At 33.6% G+C, this 18,552-nt stretch overlaps 2 protein-coding genes and 1 long non-coding RNA gene across 3 annotated transcripts in view; 1 reads left to right on the top strand and 2 right to left on the bottom strand.

Annotated features, from left to right (window-relative positions):
- The first annotated feature begins 753 nt into the window (after nucleotides 1-753).
- Nucleotides 754-12,770, top strand: LOC139498466 (uncharacterized). The gene is made up of 3 exons (XR_011657941.1): nucleotides 754-1,234; nucleotides 11,750-11,845; nucleotides 12,441-12,770. It is a non-coding gene; the product is annotated as an uncharacterized lncRNA (long non-coding RNA).
- LOC139498458 (piggyBac transposable element-derived protein 4-like) lies at nucleotides 4,278-6,745 on the bottom strand. The gene has a single exon (XM_071286846.1). It carries the CDS (start codon nucleotides 6,302-6,304, stop codon nucleotides 4,532-4,534), a length of 1,773 nt encoding a protein of 590 aa, XP_071142947.1. The 5' UTR covers nucleotides 6,305-6,745; the 3' UTR covers nucleotides 4,278-4,531.
- A 2,600-nt stretch (nucleotides 12,771-15,370) lies between the features above and the next one.
- Nucleotides 15,371-18,552, bottom strand: part of LOC139498465 (scavenger receptor cysteine-rich domain-containing protein DMBT1-like) — a 56,712-nt gene continuing 53,530 nt past the window's right edge. The window contains exon 18 of the mRNA XM_071286853.1: nucleotides 15,371-16,103. Within this exon, the coding sequence (XP_071142954.1) occupies nucleotides 15,769-16,103 (335 nt within the window). The 3' untranslated portion in view covers nucleotides 15,371-15,768. The remainder of the gene's footprint in view (nucleotides 16,104-18,552) is intronic.

Genomic DNA, 18,552 nt, shown 5'->3' with positions numbered 1-18,552 from the left:
AGATCTCATTTTTATTCAATGAATGTTTATCATTGTTTTACACAATACAAAACATTATACTTTTGTCTTCTATCATTGTGGATCAAAGCAAAACAAAAATTGCATCTATTCACCGAATGCAGCAAATATGTTAGTATACGAGCTGGAAACGTATAAAATATGTTATGTTTAAGTACCATTCCACCTAAGAATCATGCAATATGAAGAAAAAGTGATTTACCCTATGTAACCAATATGCTTGATATTTCGTTATGTGACATAATTTGAGTAAAAAATAACATATTTTTAACCATAATTGTTAATGCCTACTATTTATGTCATTTATACCTTGATAAAAATTCAGATGGGCATGTTTTTTCCACTATATAACTATTGGAAATAGGATGGATGCTATAACATATATCTGCTGTGAACAGGCGAGTTGTAGTAAACCATTTAGCATTTCAGAAAATATGGAATCTCCCTAACAACATATCAAAAAATTATATTTGTAGCATATTATCAGTAAATAGTTATATTCATTTTAAATTAACCGCTTTTTCTTACTATTTCAAGATAGACAACTCTTGTTGAACTTCAAAACAAGTAAAAAATATAATTTCATAGATTATTCTGCAGTTTTTATACAACTGCAATTAACAGTGTTAAGAAATTGATAATGTAGTAAAGATTCAGTGTTTACTACGTTCAATTTGTTAGATAAATTATTTTTACTGATGATTTTTGTTCAGTGCATCGTGTCTTGTAAACAATTTATCACTTCCGGTTATGCTGCACTACATGTGGAGGCAAATTTACGATGTTGTTTATCATACAATATGCAGCTGTCATCAAAGAAATTCTAGTGTGTTCTTTACTAATGTTACTCTAAAGACACAACCAAAGCTAAGTTTGCGTCACAGAGATGTAAAATTTCATTTCAAATTAGCTTTTGGGCCGAAAGTATCCGCTCCGTACAAATTACCACAGAAGAAATTCAACTGAACATCTGAAGAAAGCAGACTTGTTTATAGTGTTATCCCACAGAGAATGGATGTTTACTACTTATTGTTACTCAGAGTTTATACACCACACTGTTACAAACTTGGTAAAGAGTTTCATCAGGGTAATTAAAAGTTACAAATGGAAACTTGAAGTTTATATGAGTATGAAGACCAAAATACAGACATTCAGAGGCCTTTTCAGAGCCAAAGGAGGCTGAAGGAATACAAAATACTTCTCCCAGTTGAAAGTGGTAGGTTTAACAACATGATTACTTTTTTTTTCTTAAATGTGGAATAAAAGAACATTCTTAAAACAGGATGTTTTTTTTTATTTTTTGGAAAGGGGGAGGGGCAATGACTCAGTTTAGTATATATGTTCGAGTGTTTACTGGGCCTAAAATAAAATATTGTTTGTTTCCCCAATCCCGACCGACCCTGCAAAAACAGTGCTACTCATAAAATTTTATTGTCAAAACTAAGTCAAATATTATTTTATTCATTTCCAATTTCCTGGCTTGCCGGATTGTACGATATTATTCAAGCTTTTTGGAAAAATAAATTATTTCCCTACCTACCTACATGTACCAACACCTGGCTTGGCAGGGTCGACGTTGGGATAGGGAAAACATACAATATATTAATTTAGGCCAAGGGTTCCATGTACATTGCAACAGTGAAATGCTAGACAATACTAAGACATGAAGTCATGACAGTTAAGGCAGCAACCATTTGATTTTCTGGGGGGGGGGGGGGGGTGGGGACTATGGTTTTTTTTGGAAAAAAGAGTTGGTTTCCAGTTTTTGGTGAAAAAAATAATTTGTTTTGGACCCTCAGCTGCCACTATATGTAATGCTAAAATTGAAAGAAAAAAATTGTTTTCTGTTTGTCGCTAAAAAAATAGATTGTTCTTCGCCAAAGGCGAAAAAAAAGTTTGTACAGAAAAAAACACCATAGCCCCCCCCCCCCCCCCCAGAAAATCAAATGGTTGCTGCCTAACCTGTTAAGTTACATTATTTATTTTAATTTTATTATTTTATAAATATTAAATAAACCTAAATATTTGAATTGAAATATCCAAATAGGAAGATCTGGATTAATAGTCGTTCACCCTGATTCACGTTCGCCCTAGTATCTGTTCGCCTAGGGTCCATTCGTTTGTCTGATTTTCAATATTTTTTTCCAAAAGGTTTCCTAGTTTCTTTGTTTTTCATGTTTATTATGTGAACAGAATGTGTTGAAAGTCTGTTGAAAAATTACCCTAATATTTGTCATTGTTTGTATAGCCGAAACCAATTTATTTTTTTCCTTTGATTTGCCATGTTTGTTATGTCATTGATTAATAATTGATCCAAAACAAGCCATCAGCTTTGACATATTTTCATTATACAGTTTTCATAAATTTAAAGAATAAAAATATCTTTTTTCAACTTCAATGCCCTCATGTCAATATTATTTTTTTTAGTAGGACAAACAGACTCTATGGGCGAATAACCCAGGGTGAACATGTTATTAGGGTGAAAGGACCCAATAGCAATCATGGCAATGAAAGCATTCTTTATAACCATTACCATGATAATTATATATAACAGGTAGACATGCTAGAGATCAATTGACAGTCTGTCACAGTCACATACTTTCTATGTTACTGTCATTAAACACTATCATGACTATACGTCCTTTAACAATGAGTTAATCCATACTGTCATTGACTTTAACATACATGTATAAACATGTACAAAATGTAGTAAGATCTAAATAACCCAGAAATAACAAATGTAAAGCATTCCAAACAGAAAACTATTAAACAGTCTGATTTATATCAATTTTTTTTATACAAAAAAAAAAATGCTTGTATGATATACATGTTGTATATATATATACATGAGACGCCTCACGGTACTGGAATTTCTTGTCATTGAAGACCTGTTCAGTGTTGGTGACCTTCTGCTGTTGTCTGCCCTATGGTCGGGTTGTTGTCTCTATGGCACATTCCCCATTTCCATTCTAAATTTTATGATATATATTATATATACAACATTTAGTTAGTACATGTACATGTAGTAAGATCTAAATAACCATTTTTTTAGTAGGACAAACAGACTCTATGGGCGAATAACCCAGGGTGAACATGTTATTAGGGTGAAAGGACCCAATAGCAATCATGGCAATGAAAGCATTCTTTATAACCATTACCATTTCTACATTTGAAAATGCCTGTACCAAGTCAGGAATATGACAGTTCTTGTCCATTCGTGTTTGATGCGTTTTGTTATTTGATTTTGCCATGTGATTATGGACTTTCCCAATTGATCTTCCTCTAAGTTCAGTATTTTTGTGATTTTACTTTTTTGTACATGTACATAAACAAAGGACAACCACATGCACTGAATTATATATGTATAACAGACTTTTAACACTTTCAGTACGGAATTGTTTTTTTTGGCGCGTTCGTATAGCCGGAGATTTATTAGCACGAGCAGTTTCGTGGCCGGGATTAATTTGACATGTGCTCAAAAAAAAATCGCCTCGGAACTTCAAACAGCAATTACCGCTATTTGAGATCGATTTTCGTTAAAATATTTTAAGGTTAAGTCGTACCCTACTTGTTTTGAGTTGTGGTGTGGTTAGAGCGATATGAAACGGAAGAAATATCAACAGTTTAGGTCTATGACGAACGAGTTTTTTTTTTATAACTGAATGTTTACAAATATATGTCTGCGAAGGGGAGAGTTTCTTCTGACCGTTCCCTTTCTGAGATATTTACTTACGTTCTATGTTTCATTTTGTTTCAAAGAATAAGATGAAATGTCTATGACAACACCATAACTGATTGGGAAGACGATAAACGACCGACAACGCGAGAATTACCAGCGATTGAAATCCGCCATTTGCAAAGCGTCGTTCATGTCAACAACAATTAAAGAGAGATAACTCAATTGTAATTTGGCGGACGACAACTCTTTTTAAATACGTTGCCGTATGTTTTTAAGTAACTTGGGTAAAACAGAATTTCTTGTTACGGTTCTATGGCAAATAAAAATTTGTACTTGTTCAATGATTAAACAAATAATCTCTGTACTTGTCAAAGTAAATTACCTTCCTTGAAAATATTCATTTCAAACTAAGTAACAGGCATGCAACCTAATAGCAATTTAAGCAGATAAAAAAAAAAATACTTTTAAAAAAATCAAAATCAAATGAACAATTAGATATTTGACCAAAAAATAATATTATTTTGATTTAATTTTTAAACTGCTATAAGGTTATGTAACAAACAAAAATAACAGTTTTAAATTTTTTTGTTACTTGCCTCTTTTCAAGTCTTTAATTTTTTTTTCATTGTCCAGTTAACTACTATTTGTTGTCCTGATCTCTCTATAAAATTCCTTCTTTATTTTAAAATGTCTCTTGATACCATCTTTTTAAATATATCCTTCATCAGTTATTCTTTAGTTTTGTTCATAGTTTATAAATAAATAAATTCGCAAATTGAAACGGTAAAGTCAATAAATTCAAAATTGTCTGGAACTAACAACACAGCTATAACACTAACAGTAATTTTTAACAGAATGGAACACCGTGAAACACTCTGGGAGACAGAGGTGCTTTCCACAATCTAGACAGCCAAATTTTGTTTGTCTACGCGTCTCTTGTTGATTGTTTTTCACTCTCATGTGACAGACATGGCACCAACTTTTATTTCCAAAGGAACCTGGCAAGTGTCTCTGTGTAAGACGGTCATCAACCGGGACAAGTGATGGGCGGCCTTTACGAACTGAACCACCTGTATATCCAGCTATCAGTCCTGCTGCTACTGCCTTGGAAAACTTCAAAAAGGTTGTTGGTCTCTTACCAGGGCCTGGTTGATGATGAGGAGAAGCCAGAAAAAGCCTAAAGGCATCAAATTTCAACATTTCTATCATTGTGAAGAAAATCCTTTTAGGCCATTTCAGTGTTTTGTGTTGGAAAACATAGTACTGGATGTACTGGTCAGCCCTATCAACCCCTCCCATGTACTGTGTGTAATCAGAGATCATCTGTGGACATGGTATCTCTTGTCGTTGAAAAATACCATCTGCTTGTTGCACATTCCTCTGCACTGCACCTACTGAGAAATCGTGTATGCTTGAAATTAAGTTTACATTTTTTTTGTCCTTCCATACAACAGCAGCCACTGCATCTTTCTGTCTAAACTGCATGTCCCCACGATTAATTACACCTTCAGGGTTTTTCTTCATAATATCTTTAGGAAGCTCTCTCCTATTTATTCTTACAGTCCCACATGCAGCAGTGTTAGAATGTTCAAACAAGTCTGTAAATAAGGTGGGAGAAGTGAAATAGTTGTCCATATAAATATGGTACCCTTGCCCTATAACATTTGCCTTTTCAATACAATTTTTGACTACACGGTTTGCCAGACCATGAGCTGCGACACCATTTATCCTCCCACTGTATACCTGACAGAAGGAAACATATCCTGTATTAGCTTCAGCTATCGCCCACATTTTTATTCCCCATTTGGTAGGCTTAGCTGGCATATACTGCTTAAAAGACAGTCGTCCTTTCCATGGAACCATCACCTCATCAACTGATAGTTGCCTTTTAGGGATATACTGGTTTACCATAGAATCTGTGAACATATTCATTAACGATTCAATTTTGTATAATTTAGAATAATTGGGATCCCCTGGCTGTGGGGCTTGCTCACTATTTGAAAAATGGATGTACCGCATAATTTGCATATAGCGATCCCTTTTCATGACTTTACTGAAGTACGGGGTCTCCAGCATAACATCTGTGCTCCAGTAGGATTTTATATCTGGTTTTACATTGATTCCCATCAAGAAACATAAACCTAGAAAAGCCTTCATTTCTTCAACAGTTGGTGTAACCCATGGGGATTTATTTTCATCAGGATGATCACGAATTTGTTTATTGGCATACCTGTCTGTCTCCTGTATGATGTATTGCAAAATGGCATTGGTAAACAGCAATGAGAAAAAATCCACGGGCTCTTTATCTGGATCTAAAACTGTGGTAGGACCAGTATTTCCACGTGGTAAAAATATGTGTGGTAATCCCCTCTCATAATAATTAAAATTTTCATGCCACCCATCAGCTTCAGCAGGACGGTCACCAGCTTCATCAACAACAAGGGGTTCATTTTCATCAGAAAAATCATTTTCACTTTCATTTTCATCATCAACAACATCTAATTCACCTATCCCAATTTGTGCAAGCCTATCATTGTACCGCTGTGCAGCTGCATCAACTTCATTTTGCGAAAATCCGTCAAACTCTTCATCCGAAGATTCAGACATTTTTTTTATTTTCACCCAGACGACAATACTACGTTTTTCACAACTATTTTACTATGGAACCGCCTTTTAGCCTAGAAAAATTTGATTGGCTGCACAAAAATATGGATTTCCTTATTTGGGAGAACACCTGCACATCGTGTGAAATTTATTTGTCGGCAAAAACCGTAAACTTCCGATCGTCAACAGAGCGTAAATCAACAACATGCAAAGATGTTACATAAAGAGACAGCCATTACCGGCTTATCTTATTTATTAAACAGTCCTAAGTAAATATTATTAATTTTTAAAACAGCGATACATAAATGGTTTAAATATTTTGTGTGGAAGGTAATGAACTTTCATTTTTTAAAGCGATCACGTTGACTACACATGTCAACAAAATTGAAAAAATGGCGGCATATTATTTTATCATGAACGCAAATCGAAAGTACGAAGAAATGACATTACAATGACTTTTATTGTCAAAATTTATACATAATGTTAATAATTGAAACCTGTTCACACATTGTGGTAACGTACGCTTTACAGCTTTACGTAATTGATCTAATATTAAAACTGAAAGTAGGTCAGAGTATTTTTCGTTTTCCATGATGCATTATGGCATCACGCGGCCGTAGCAAGGTGATGCATTAAGGCATCATACGGCGGTACCAAGGTGATGCATTATGGCATCATACGCCTTGAATGGGTTTTAAGGCTGGTTTTAAAGGTCAATGTGAGTGTGTAATTTGTGTGCTTTCTTGTTATCTTTTATGTAATATTTTTTTGCCATTTACATGTACATGTAGTTGAAAAGGTTAACTGACATAAAGTCACAAATTTGATAGGACATAAAGTCGCAAATAATTTGTTGACTATAATTGTTTTAATAAACAAGAGAGAGATCTTGAAATGTTTTCTTTTTATACGACCGCAAAAAATGATTTTTTTTGGGCGTACATTTTTTTGTATATTGGTATCCCATTGGGGTCGTTGTCGTCTGAAGACAATTGGTTTTTGCACTCTAACTTTAGGAATTAGGGGCCAAAAAGGGCCAAAATAGGCATTTTTTTGGTTTTCGCACAATAATTTTAGTATAAGTTAACAGAAATCTATGAAATTTTAACATAGGTTTATGACAACAAAAAGGAAGGTTTGGATTAATTTTTTTTGAGTTTTGGTCCAAACAAATTAGGGGCCAAAAGGAGCCAAAATTAAACTTTGTTTGACATGTTTGATTTCATCAAAAAATGAATTATTGGGGCTCTTTGATATGCCAAATGATTTAATCTAACCGTGTATTCAGATTCTTAATTTTTGGTCCTGTTTTCAAATTGGTCTACATTAAGGTCCAAAGGGTCCAAAATTTAATATACTTAGCTTGATTTTTTAACAAAAATTGAATTCTTGGGGTTCTTTGAGATGCTGAATCTAAACATATACTTATATTTTATCATGGGGCCCAGTTTTCCAGTTGGTCCAAATCGGGGTCCAAAATTGTTATATTACATGTAAGTATTGTGCAATAGCAAGAAATTTTCAATTGCACAGTATTGTGCAATAGCAGGAAATCTTCAATTGCACAGTATTGTGTCAAAGAGACAACAACCCGACCATAGACACATGATAGAACAGACAGAAGGTCACCAGTAGGTCACCAGTAGGTCTTCAATGCACCCAGAGGTGTCCTTCAACTGGCCATAAACAAATATTTATACTAGTTCAGTGATAATGAAAGCCATACTAAACTCCATAAATCTATATTTAGTTTTTTAGCTCACCTGGCCCGAAGGGCCAAGTGAGCTTTTCTCATCACTTGGCGTCCGGCGTCCGTCGTCCGGCGTCGTCCGTCGTCCGGCGTCGTCCGTCGTCCGTCGTCGTTAACTTTTACAAAAATCTTCTCCTCTGAAACTACTGGGCCAAATTTAACCAAACTTGGTCACAATAATCATTGGGGTATGTAGTTAAAAAAATGTGTTCGGTTACCCGGCCAACCAACCAAGATGGCCGCCATGGCTAAAAATAGAACATAGGGGTCAAATGCAGTTTTTGGCTTATAACTCTGAAACCGAAGCATTTAGAGCAAATCTGACATGGGGTTAAATTGTTTATTAAGTCAAGATCTATCTGCCCTGAAATTTTCAGACGAATCGGACAACCCGTTGTTGGGTTGCTGCCCCTGAATTGGCAATTTTAAGGAAATTTTGCCGTTATATGGTTATTATCTTGAATATTATTATAGATAGAGATAAACTGTAAACAGCAATAATGTTCAGCAAAGTAAGACCTACAAATAAGTCAACATGACCGAAATGGTCAGTTGACCCATATAGGAGTTATTGCCCTTTATAGTCAATTTTTCACCATTTTTCGTAAATCTTAGTAATCTTTTACAAAAATCTTCTCCTCTGAAACTACTGGGCCAAATTTATCCAAACTTGTCCACAATTATCTTTGGGGTATCTAGTTTAAAAAATGTGTCCGGTGACCCGGCCAACCAACCAAGATGGCCGCCACGGCTAAAAATAGAACATAAGGGTAAAATGCAGTTTTTTGCTTATAACTTAAAAACCAAAGCATTTAGAGCAAATCTGACATTTGGTAAAATTGTTTATCAGGTGAAGATCTATCTACCCTGAAATTTTCAGATGAATCTGACAACCTGTTGTCATGGTTGTTGGGTTGCTGCCCCTGAATTAGTAATTTTAAGGAAATTTTGCTGTTTTTGGTTATTATCTTGTATATTATTATAGATAGAGATAAACTGTAAACAGCCATTATGTTCAGCAAAGTAAGATTTACAAATAAGTCAAGTGACCGAAATGGTCAAATGACCCCTTTAGGAGTTATTGCCCTTTATAGTCAATGTTTAACCACTTTTCGTAAATCTTAGTAATCTTTTACAAAAATCTTCCGCTCTATAACTACTGGTCCAAATTAATCCAAACTTGGCCACAATCATCTTTGGGGTATCTAGTTTAAAAAATGTGTCTGGTGACCCGGCCATCCAACCAAGATGGCCGCCATGGCTAAAAATAGAACATAGGGGTAAAATGCAGTTTTTGGTTTATAACTCAAAAACCAAAGCATTAAGAGCAAATCTGACAAAGGGTAAAATTGTTTATCAGGTCAAGATCTATCTGCCCAGAAATTTTAAGATGAATCGGACAACCCGTTGTTGGGTTGCTGCCCCTAAATTGGTAATTTTAAGGAAATTTTACTGTTTTGGGTTATAATCTTGAATATTATTATAGATAGAGATAAACTGTAAACAGCAATAATGTACAGCAAAGTAAGATTTACAAATAAGTCAACATGACTGAAATGGTCAATTGACCCCCTAAGGAGTTATTGTCCTTTATAGTCAATTTTTAACAATTTTCATAAAATTTGTAATTTTTTACTAACATTTTCCACTTAAACTACTGGGCCAAGTTCATTATAGATAGAGATAATTGTGAGCAGCAAGAATGTTCAGTAAAGTAAGATCTACAAACACATCACCATCACCAAAACACAATTTTGTCATGAATCCATCTGCTTCCTTTGTTTAATATTCACATTGACCAAGGTGAGCGACACAGGCTCTTTAGAGCCTCTTTTTTAGCTCACCTGGCCCGAAGGGCCAAGTGAGCTTTTCTCATCACTTGGCGTCCGGCGTCCGTCGTCCGGCGTCGTCCGTCGTCCGTCGTCCGTCGTCGTTAACTTTTACAAAAATCTTCTCCTCTGAAACTACTGGGCCAAATTTAACCAAACTTGGTCACAATAATCATTGGGGTATCTAGTTTAAAAAATGTGTTCGGTTACCCGGCCAACCAACCAAGATGGCCGCCATGGCTAAAAATAGAACATAGGGGTCAAATGCAGTTTTTGGCTTATAACTCTGAAACCGAAGCATTTAGAGCAAATCTGACATGGGGTTAAATTGTTTATTAAGTCAAGATCTATCTGCCCTGAAATTTTCAGACGAATCGGACAACCCGTTGTTGGGTTGCTGCCCCTGAATTGGCAATTTTAAGGAAATTTTGCCGTTATATGGTTATTATCTTGAATATTATTATAGATAGAGATAAACTGTAAACAGCAATAATGTTCAGCAAAGTAAGACCTACAAATAAGTCAACATTACCGAAATGGTCAGTTGACCCATATAGGAGTTATTGCCCTTTATAGTCAATTTTTTACCATTTTTCCTAAATCTTAGTAATCTTTTACAAAAATCTTCTCCTCTGAAACTACTGGGCCAAATTTATCCAAACTTGGCCACAATTATCTTTGGGGTATCTAGTTTAAAAAATGTGTCCGGTGACCCGGCCAACCAACCAAGATGGCCGCCACGGCTAAAAATAGAACATAAGGGTAAAATGCAGTTTTTTGCTTATAACTTAAAAACCAAAGCATTTAGAGCAAATCTGACATTTGGTAAAATTGTTTATCAGGTGAAGATCTATCTACCCTGAAATTTTCAGATGAATCTGACAACCTGTTGTTGGGTTGCTGCCCCTGAATTAGTAATTTTAAGGAAATTTTGCTGTTTTTGGTTATTATCTTGTATATTATTATAGATAGAGATAAACTGTAAACAGCCATTATGTTCAGCAAAGTAAGATTTACAAATAAGTCAACATGACCGAAATGGTCAGTTGACCCCTTTAGGAGTTATTGCCCTTTATAGTCAATTTTTAACCATTTTTCGTAAATCTTAGTAATCTTTTACAAAAATCTTCTCCTCTGAAACTACTGGGCCAAATAAATCCAAACTTATCTACAATCATCTTTGGGGTATCTAGTTTAAAAAATGTGTTCGATGATCCGGCCATCCAACCAAGATGGCCGCCATGGCTAAAAATAGAACATAGGGGTAAAATGCAGTTTTTGGCTTATAACTCAAAAACCAAAGCGTTTAGAGCAAATCTGACATGGGGTTAAATTGTTTGTCAGGTCAAGATCTATCTGCCCCGAAATTTTCAGATGAATCGGACAACCCGTTGTTGGGTTGCTGCCCCTGAATTGGTAATTTTAAGGAAATTTTGCTGTTTTTGGTTATTGTCTTGAATATTATTATAGATAGAGATAAACTGTAAACAGCAATAATGTTCAGCAAAGTAAGATTTACAAATAAGTCAACATGACCGAAATGGTCAATTGACCCCCTAAGGAGTTATTGTCCTTTATAGTCAATTTTCAACAATTTTTATAAAATTTGTAAATTTTTACTAACATTTTCCACTGAAACTACTGGGCCAAGTTCATTATAGATAGAGATAATTGTAAGCAGCAAGGATGTTCAGTAAAGTAAGATGTACAAACACACCAACATCACCAAAATACAATTTTGTCATGAATCCATCTGCTTCTTTTGTTTAATAGTCACATAGACCAAGGTGAGCGACACAGGCTCTTTAGAGCCTCTAGTTTTTGTTTAGCCTAAATCTAATGTCTATTTATTATCAATCTTTTTTTTAGGTACCTTCTACAAGTCATCCAGTGTCATTTAAAGTTACTAGAGCAGAAATTTAAACTATGAAGAAAGTGATACATTGTACAAATGTTGTATACATGGTAATTTTTTTTAAAGATATTATTTTATATCGGACACCTAATGCCTAAGTGGACAAAACAAATAGAGAGCTGTTAGTATATATATATTGTTACTCTATATCATACATTGTATTTGTATAAGGTTAATAAATTTGCTTGTAACTTTGGATAGAGTCTCATGAAATGGTGAAAATCACTGTATCCCGGTACACAGGTACACAGGGTTATCAATAAATGAAAACATAAAATTAGCAGAATTTAAAATACATGTACTAATACATACATGTATTACAACAACACTTAAAGAGTCATTTTTTTGTTGATGAAAACTTATATCAGATAAATATAGAAAAGTATATTTACTATTTATTAAATCTTTTCATAACTGCTGACTGTCTTCTTTCACTTTTTCCTCTCCCAAAGCAATTCAACAAAATTTAACGGTTTCAAGTTTTGACGTCACATGCTTGTTGAGTAAACAGGTGTTTATAAGGATGACATTTGATTTCTATTATTTTTATTCTTACAATTATTTAAAACATGATCATATATACATCATTGTACATATACCATTCATAATTTTCATGTATTATAATTTTTCACTTCTGTTTTGTAGATTTTCTAGAGGAACTGTACATATTGAGTATTAACATAACAGGCATAGAGCTATCACAGTCACATATAATGTCTTGGAAGCAGCATTTTATAAGATATCAATAAGACAGTGGACATACTACATTGAACACTTTTGGATGAATTATAGCCAGAAGAAGTTTTGATCTGACATTAAGGACTGGGCCATACAATTTTTGCCCTTATCCTTCAAGTGGTTTGTTTAGAAGGGACTGAATTGGCTTGTGTGAGTCTGCATCTTTGAAGGAAAAAACTGGATTGACAATTTGTAAAAACAAAAATTTTATAGAATAATAAAGAAAAATAATGCTTACTGATTTTTGTATTGCCTGTGAAAATAGAGATCTATATATATATATATATATACATGTATGAGAGACTTAAACGTTTTACTGATTACTACCTGGCTGCAGCAGTGTAAACTATTTCAAAAGCTTTATATTTAAGAGGGGAGAAAATATGGATGCTTCAAACCTTTTATGCAGATTATGATATCTTATGCTAAGAAGTTTTCTTCTGTGAGGTGTCCCTTTTCCTTGACTACAATTTTATGTTTCAACAAAAATATACATACCAGGTAGTTTGGTCTGCTTTTGACCTCATTTTTGTCTCCCCTTGACGGAGTCAAAAAGCGAGACATAGGTATGCTGTTTCCGGCTTCGGCGACGGCGTCAACAATGTATTAGTTTGTGATTAGCTCAGTTTTATGGGGAACCACTAGTGGTTTGTCAATGATAATTGGTATGCAGATGTATTACCATTGCCACATCTCATTGCCATGGAGATTAATTAGCTCCGCCCCCTCAGTCATGGTCTATTGACTTTAAATGGTTTGCTTACTTTGCATGTATTAGTATGTGATTAGGTCAGTTTATGGAGATCCACTTGTGGTACGTCAATGATAATTGGTATGCAGATGCATTACCATTGCCACATCTCATTGCCATGGAGATTTTTTTGGCTCCGCCCACTCTGTCATGGTCTATTGACTTTGAATGGTTTGCTTACTTTACATGTATTACTTTGTGATTAGGTCAGTTTATGGAGATCCACTTGTGGTACATCAATGATAATTGGTATGCAGATGTATTAGCATTGTCACATCTCATTGCCATGGAGATTATTTTGCTCCGCCCCCTCAGTCATGGTCTATTGACTTTGATTGGTTTGCTTACATTACATGTTTTAGTTTGTGATTAGGTCAATTTTTGGGGATCCACTTGCGGTAGGTCATTGATATTTGGTTTGCAATTGTATTAGCATTAATTGGCACAATTCATTGCCAAAATTACAAAAAGGCGAGACATATCTCTGTGATAACAGTTTATCATGATTCATTGGTCAATGTTGAGTTTTGTGTTTTGGTATGTTTTTCAATTATCATAAGCAAAAAAAGATATTTTAGAAAATACGGACTTGGAAAATTGAAATTTGCTAAAACTCGTTTTTCTGGAGGGGTGGGCTTCACATCTGTATCTTACACAGGAAGTTCAGAGGCATAGAACTTGCAAAAATAGTGCAAACCCACAGCCATATAACTACTGATCGTTATCATTATTGAAATACGCATAAGAAACAACTACTTTCGGTTTTGGGTCCATCTAAAGTAAGAAATCGGCAAAAATCGTGAAACTAAGTATTTTGGGTCCAAATGACCTTCTGTAGAATACTGAACCAAGATCAGATTCACTCCCACCTAACAATATAGCACTTTGACAAGCATACTATAATTAAATATACATAAAAACATAATATAGATCAATATATGTAAAAGGAACAATGGAAAAGGCTGTCTAAAACAGAATTCAAGAAAATTAGAAAATTCACAAAAATCATGAAATAGAGGGGTAAAAAATGTTTTTTTACAAAAAATCTATAGGAGGCTACAAATGTTTATTTTTTATATGTTTTAGACAAGGGTCTAATGAACAAATGCTTCAAAACAGATTTTAAATATCAGTCTGTTCATGGGAGATAATTGATATTGAAAATCGATTATTTTCAATTTTTCTTCTGGATGCAAAATTTGGTAATTTGGTTGCCATGGAAACATAATTTGAAGAACTGTTTCCCGCTCCTAATATACTTACATATTAAGAACATGTCTTCAACTTCAACATTATATTGTTATATATTTCAAGTTCCTTCGAAATTAGGGTGAAAGAGATCAAGAAAATATGCCAAATTTCAGGTTTTCAGGGCGAAATAACTAGGTACTTTATGACAGCACGGTTACCATAGCAACCAAATAGCAAAACAGTGATATTTTTTTCATTTTTTTCACTTATTCCCTGAAAGGAAACAATAGAACCCCATAAGATCCAATTTTGCAACTACCAGTGAATCACCCTTTGCATGAATCTTAGGTGGAATGGTACTAACTAGTTATTCAAGACATTTGAAATATGTGACGACACGTTTATGAAGAAAAGTCAATTTTACACTACAGATAAAGAATGTATTAATGATTAAGAAACATTAAAATAAAAATCAACCATTAACACTAATGTAATAAAAAAAAACTCTGAGGAGTTCGTCAAATTCCATTAATAACATGGTCGTCTCTTTTCTTTGTTGTTTCCACTTGCTAACTGCTTATGAACAACGCCATATTCGACTGTATTCGAAACGCTTTCCAACTGTTTTGATAGTATAAGTGTTAAGAAAAAACAGTAAAAAAACACAAAAATACTGAACTCCGGGAAAGATACAAAAGGAAAGGTTCAAAATCAAATGCTCATATGCGTTTTGTAATGTAAAAAATGATGGATTAAACCTTGTTGTAAAGATAGTCAAACCTCTTATGTGTTTGCTAGTAGCTATACATTCCATTTTATTAACAACAATGTGTGAACATAATCAAACAAACATGATAGCTAAAAATGCAAAACAAAATAAGAGAAGAAAAGTCAGCACAGTGTAATAATTTTAATTATGTACCATAGTACAATTTCACGATAAACGGATGTTTAAGTCCAAAGACACGTTTTAGATGTATCAAAAAAAATATAGACGGCATATAGACAAAGCACATTTGCAAAATATCAAACTAACAAGTACAAATATGTTTCACTTTAGCATAAAAACGGGAAGTACAATAACCGAGCTAAGTGAAATGAATACTAAAAAACTTTTTTAATATTGTGATGTTTTGCTATGGAACTGATTCAGGCCTATCAGGATGAGTATTTCCTGTCAGACTTGGTTGATGCATATTCAGATGAGCATTTCTTATCACACTTGCTTCAGACATGTCCGAATGAGCATTTCTGATCACTATTGATTCAGGCATGCTCGAATCTCCGGTCCCGTTAAAATTCGAGGTAGATATGTGGGAGGTCTGCACTAGAAGAAGATTCCCAATGAGTTGCATCTATATATCCTCCATTTAAATGAGACAAGTTTGAAGTACCTTCTATGATACGAATACTTTCATAAAGATGATTCATGTTAGACACTCCGACGGGTCTTCCATTTCTTGCTGGATATTGATTGTTAGGTTCTTCATAGTGTCTTCCAGAGTGATGCCGTCGGCACCAGTACACCAGTAGCAACACTACAGCACCAATGATAGCAACAGCAGCACAAATTATAACAACTACAACATCACTAGTTGGATGTATGACGTTATCATGCGGTGTGACACCTGTGGATTTGAAATTACAGTTTTATGTTATAGTGTCTTTAACAGATATAATTGACCTTCCTGATTTTGCGACTATGATATTTTTCTTTTATCGAAACATCAACTATGTTATTATAAATGTTGCACATTATTGTTTTGTATCTTCAAAATGTTGCAAGTTCATTTGCATTTTGTGTTGGAGAAAGTGTTTTTTGCAATACAGAAAATTCAATTAAAATGTTTGCCTGTTTTTTCCATAAACAGTTAAATGATCATACCGAACTATATCCGAGTATACATTGAGCAACCGTATGCATTTGTTAGTTGGCTAACAAAATGAATATAATATACAGGATATCCTTAATATGAGAAATAAGTAAAAAAACAAAAATATCGAACTGCAAGGACAATTCATAACTGAGAGTCAGTTACACTACAAAAGTCATAAAATCTAAAAAGATGATATTTTTATCCTAATTTTCATGAATCGTCTCGAAAAGTATGAACTATATTTTTAATTATTCTTGACAAATTCTCATTTTTATAAAATTTGTATGAATTTAACTTTACAAATTTCTGCCTTGAAATTACTCGACATACTTTCGACATTCCTATTTTTTCTCAGTATGGCTTGATATATTCTGAATATTTTGAATTGAGTCTAAAATTTACTTGACAATTCTGAGTTTTAGAAAATCATGACCAATATCTATTTGATAACTTAAAGGTGCGTCGAAACGCTACGAAGGAGTCTTAAGAGTCATTCTCTGTAAAAACCAAAGAAATCCATGGGACTGTTCACACCAATGTCACAGATTTCCAATATATTTTCAATATTAAGTCCATATGATGCCCTGATAACAAAAATAACTTTGATTTTTATTTTTGGGGTTTCTGTTGCCATGGTTACAGGTCCCATATATATAAGCCCAATAACAGAGAAGCAAAATCTCCAAATCCATCATTTTCCAACTTCAATTATTTTTAGCAAATATAAACTTTTAGCCTAAATCATAGGTATACTGAGTAAATAGAGGTCTTGAATGACACAAATAAGTAAACAAACTTTATCTTGAATCCATTCAAAACATTCAAAATTGTATTTGAAAAGTGCCGATTTAGCATTTTTTTCAAACTGCTGAAAAATACATTTTTTAGCAAATTTCAAAGTGATTTTTTTTTTTTTCCAAGATCACATTTTATTGTTATGCCTCCAAAATGATCTTCATATATCACTCTTTTACTAAGAAAAAAATTGAGTATGTGTTTTTTGTTGTTTAAAAAAAAAAATTGTTCAAAATTTTCTGAAATTTGGAAAACTTGAAATTGCAAAGTGCAGATATAAATGAAGTATGCTGCTATATTCATCAATTTCAAAGTTTTTTTTATTTAACTTTGTAAAAACATACTGATTAGGAATTGTTTTGATACACAACTAATATTATTCATAATAAATATCAATAACAGTTGCTATGGAAACACATTACAAAGAACATTGCAGTGCACACAGGATTTATAACATGCCACTAAAGCCTAAATCCGGTGCTGTTACGTGTAATTTGGTTTCGTTTTATGGTACATTTTGTTATTTCATGCATGTATTTCAAGTTTTATAGAACAATATTTTATACACGTGACTGTTTTCTTTGATATGGGGAAAATCAGTGAATCGCTTTACACGTGTCAAATATGATAACTGATTAAAAAAGGAATCCTGCTATCAGTTGTGATTAATCGACAATATTGGTTCAATACTAATAAATAAGATGTTGGTGAAATTTTATTCATTTTTTTTTTTTAGAATAAAAAAATATTTTCTAAAGCGTGTGTTTACCGTTTTAAATCGTCAGACGACTTCTCATTATCGATTTTTGATGAATTTTACTGCTATTTTTATCATTCTAAGATTCATTACTTTTCATTCAACTTGTGCCAATGTTTTTCTTTTGTTTTGCATTGTTGTGTTTTCGCTGATTATCTTGAAATCATAGTAGATATATAGATACCAGATCAAATATCAAATCTGATTACAAAGACATGATATGTGAAACAAATCATCAAGGCTGAACTTTCAAGTTGGCTCTGTACATGAGTTATACTTTTTTCACAATGAGTTTTATCATTTTGTAGCTTTTGGCTTTTATCTTAAAAAGTATAATGGTACACAAGCACCTTAAAATGTGATCAGCCGACCAAGATTAAACTCTTCCGATACGTGGTGTTCTTCTATCGTCTAAATAAAGGCAACAGTAGTATACCGCTGTTCAAAACTCATCAATCCATGGACAAAAGACTATAATAGATATCAAAGGTACCAGGATCCTAATTTAGAACGCAAGAGGCGTGTTTCGTCTATTTAAGACTCATCAATGACGCTCATATCAAAATATGTATAATGCCAAACAAGTTCAAAGTTGAAGAGCATTGATGATCCAATATTCAAGAAAGTTGTGCCAAATACGGCTAAGGT

Source organism: Mytilus edulis, chromosome 12 (assembly GCF_963676685.1).
Source record: "Mytilus edulis chromosome 12, xbMytEdul2.2, whole genome shotgun sequence".
Taxonomy (NCBI): Eukaryota; Metazoa; Mollusca; class Bivalvia; order Mytilida; family Mytilidae; genus Mytilus; species Mytilus edulis.
This window is presented reverse-complemented; position numbering and strand designations above follow the sequence as displayed.

Excerpts from the sequence above, each read along its gene's own strand:
- LOC139498458 (XM_071286846.1), bottom strand. The coding sequence starts at position 6,304 with ATGTCTGAATCTTCGGATGAAGAGTTTGACGGATTTTCGCAAAATGAA.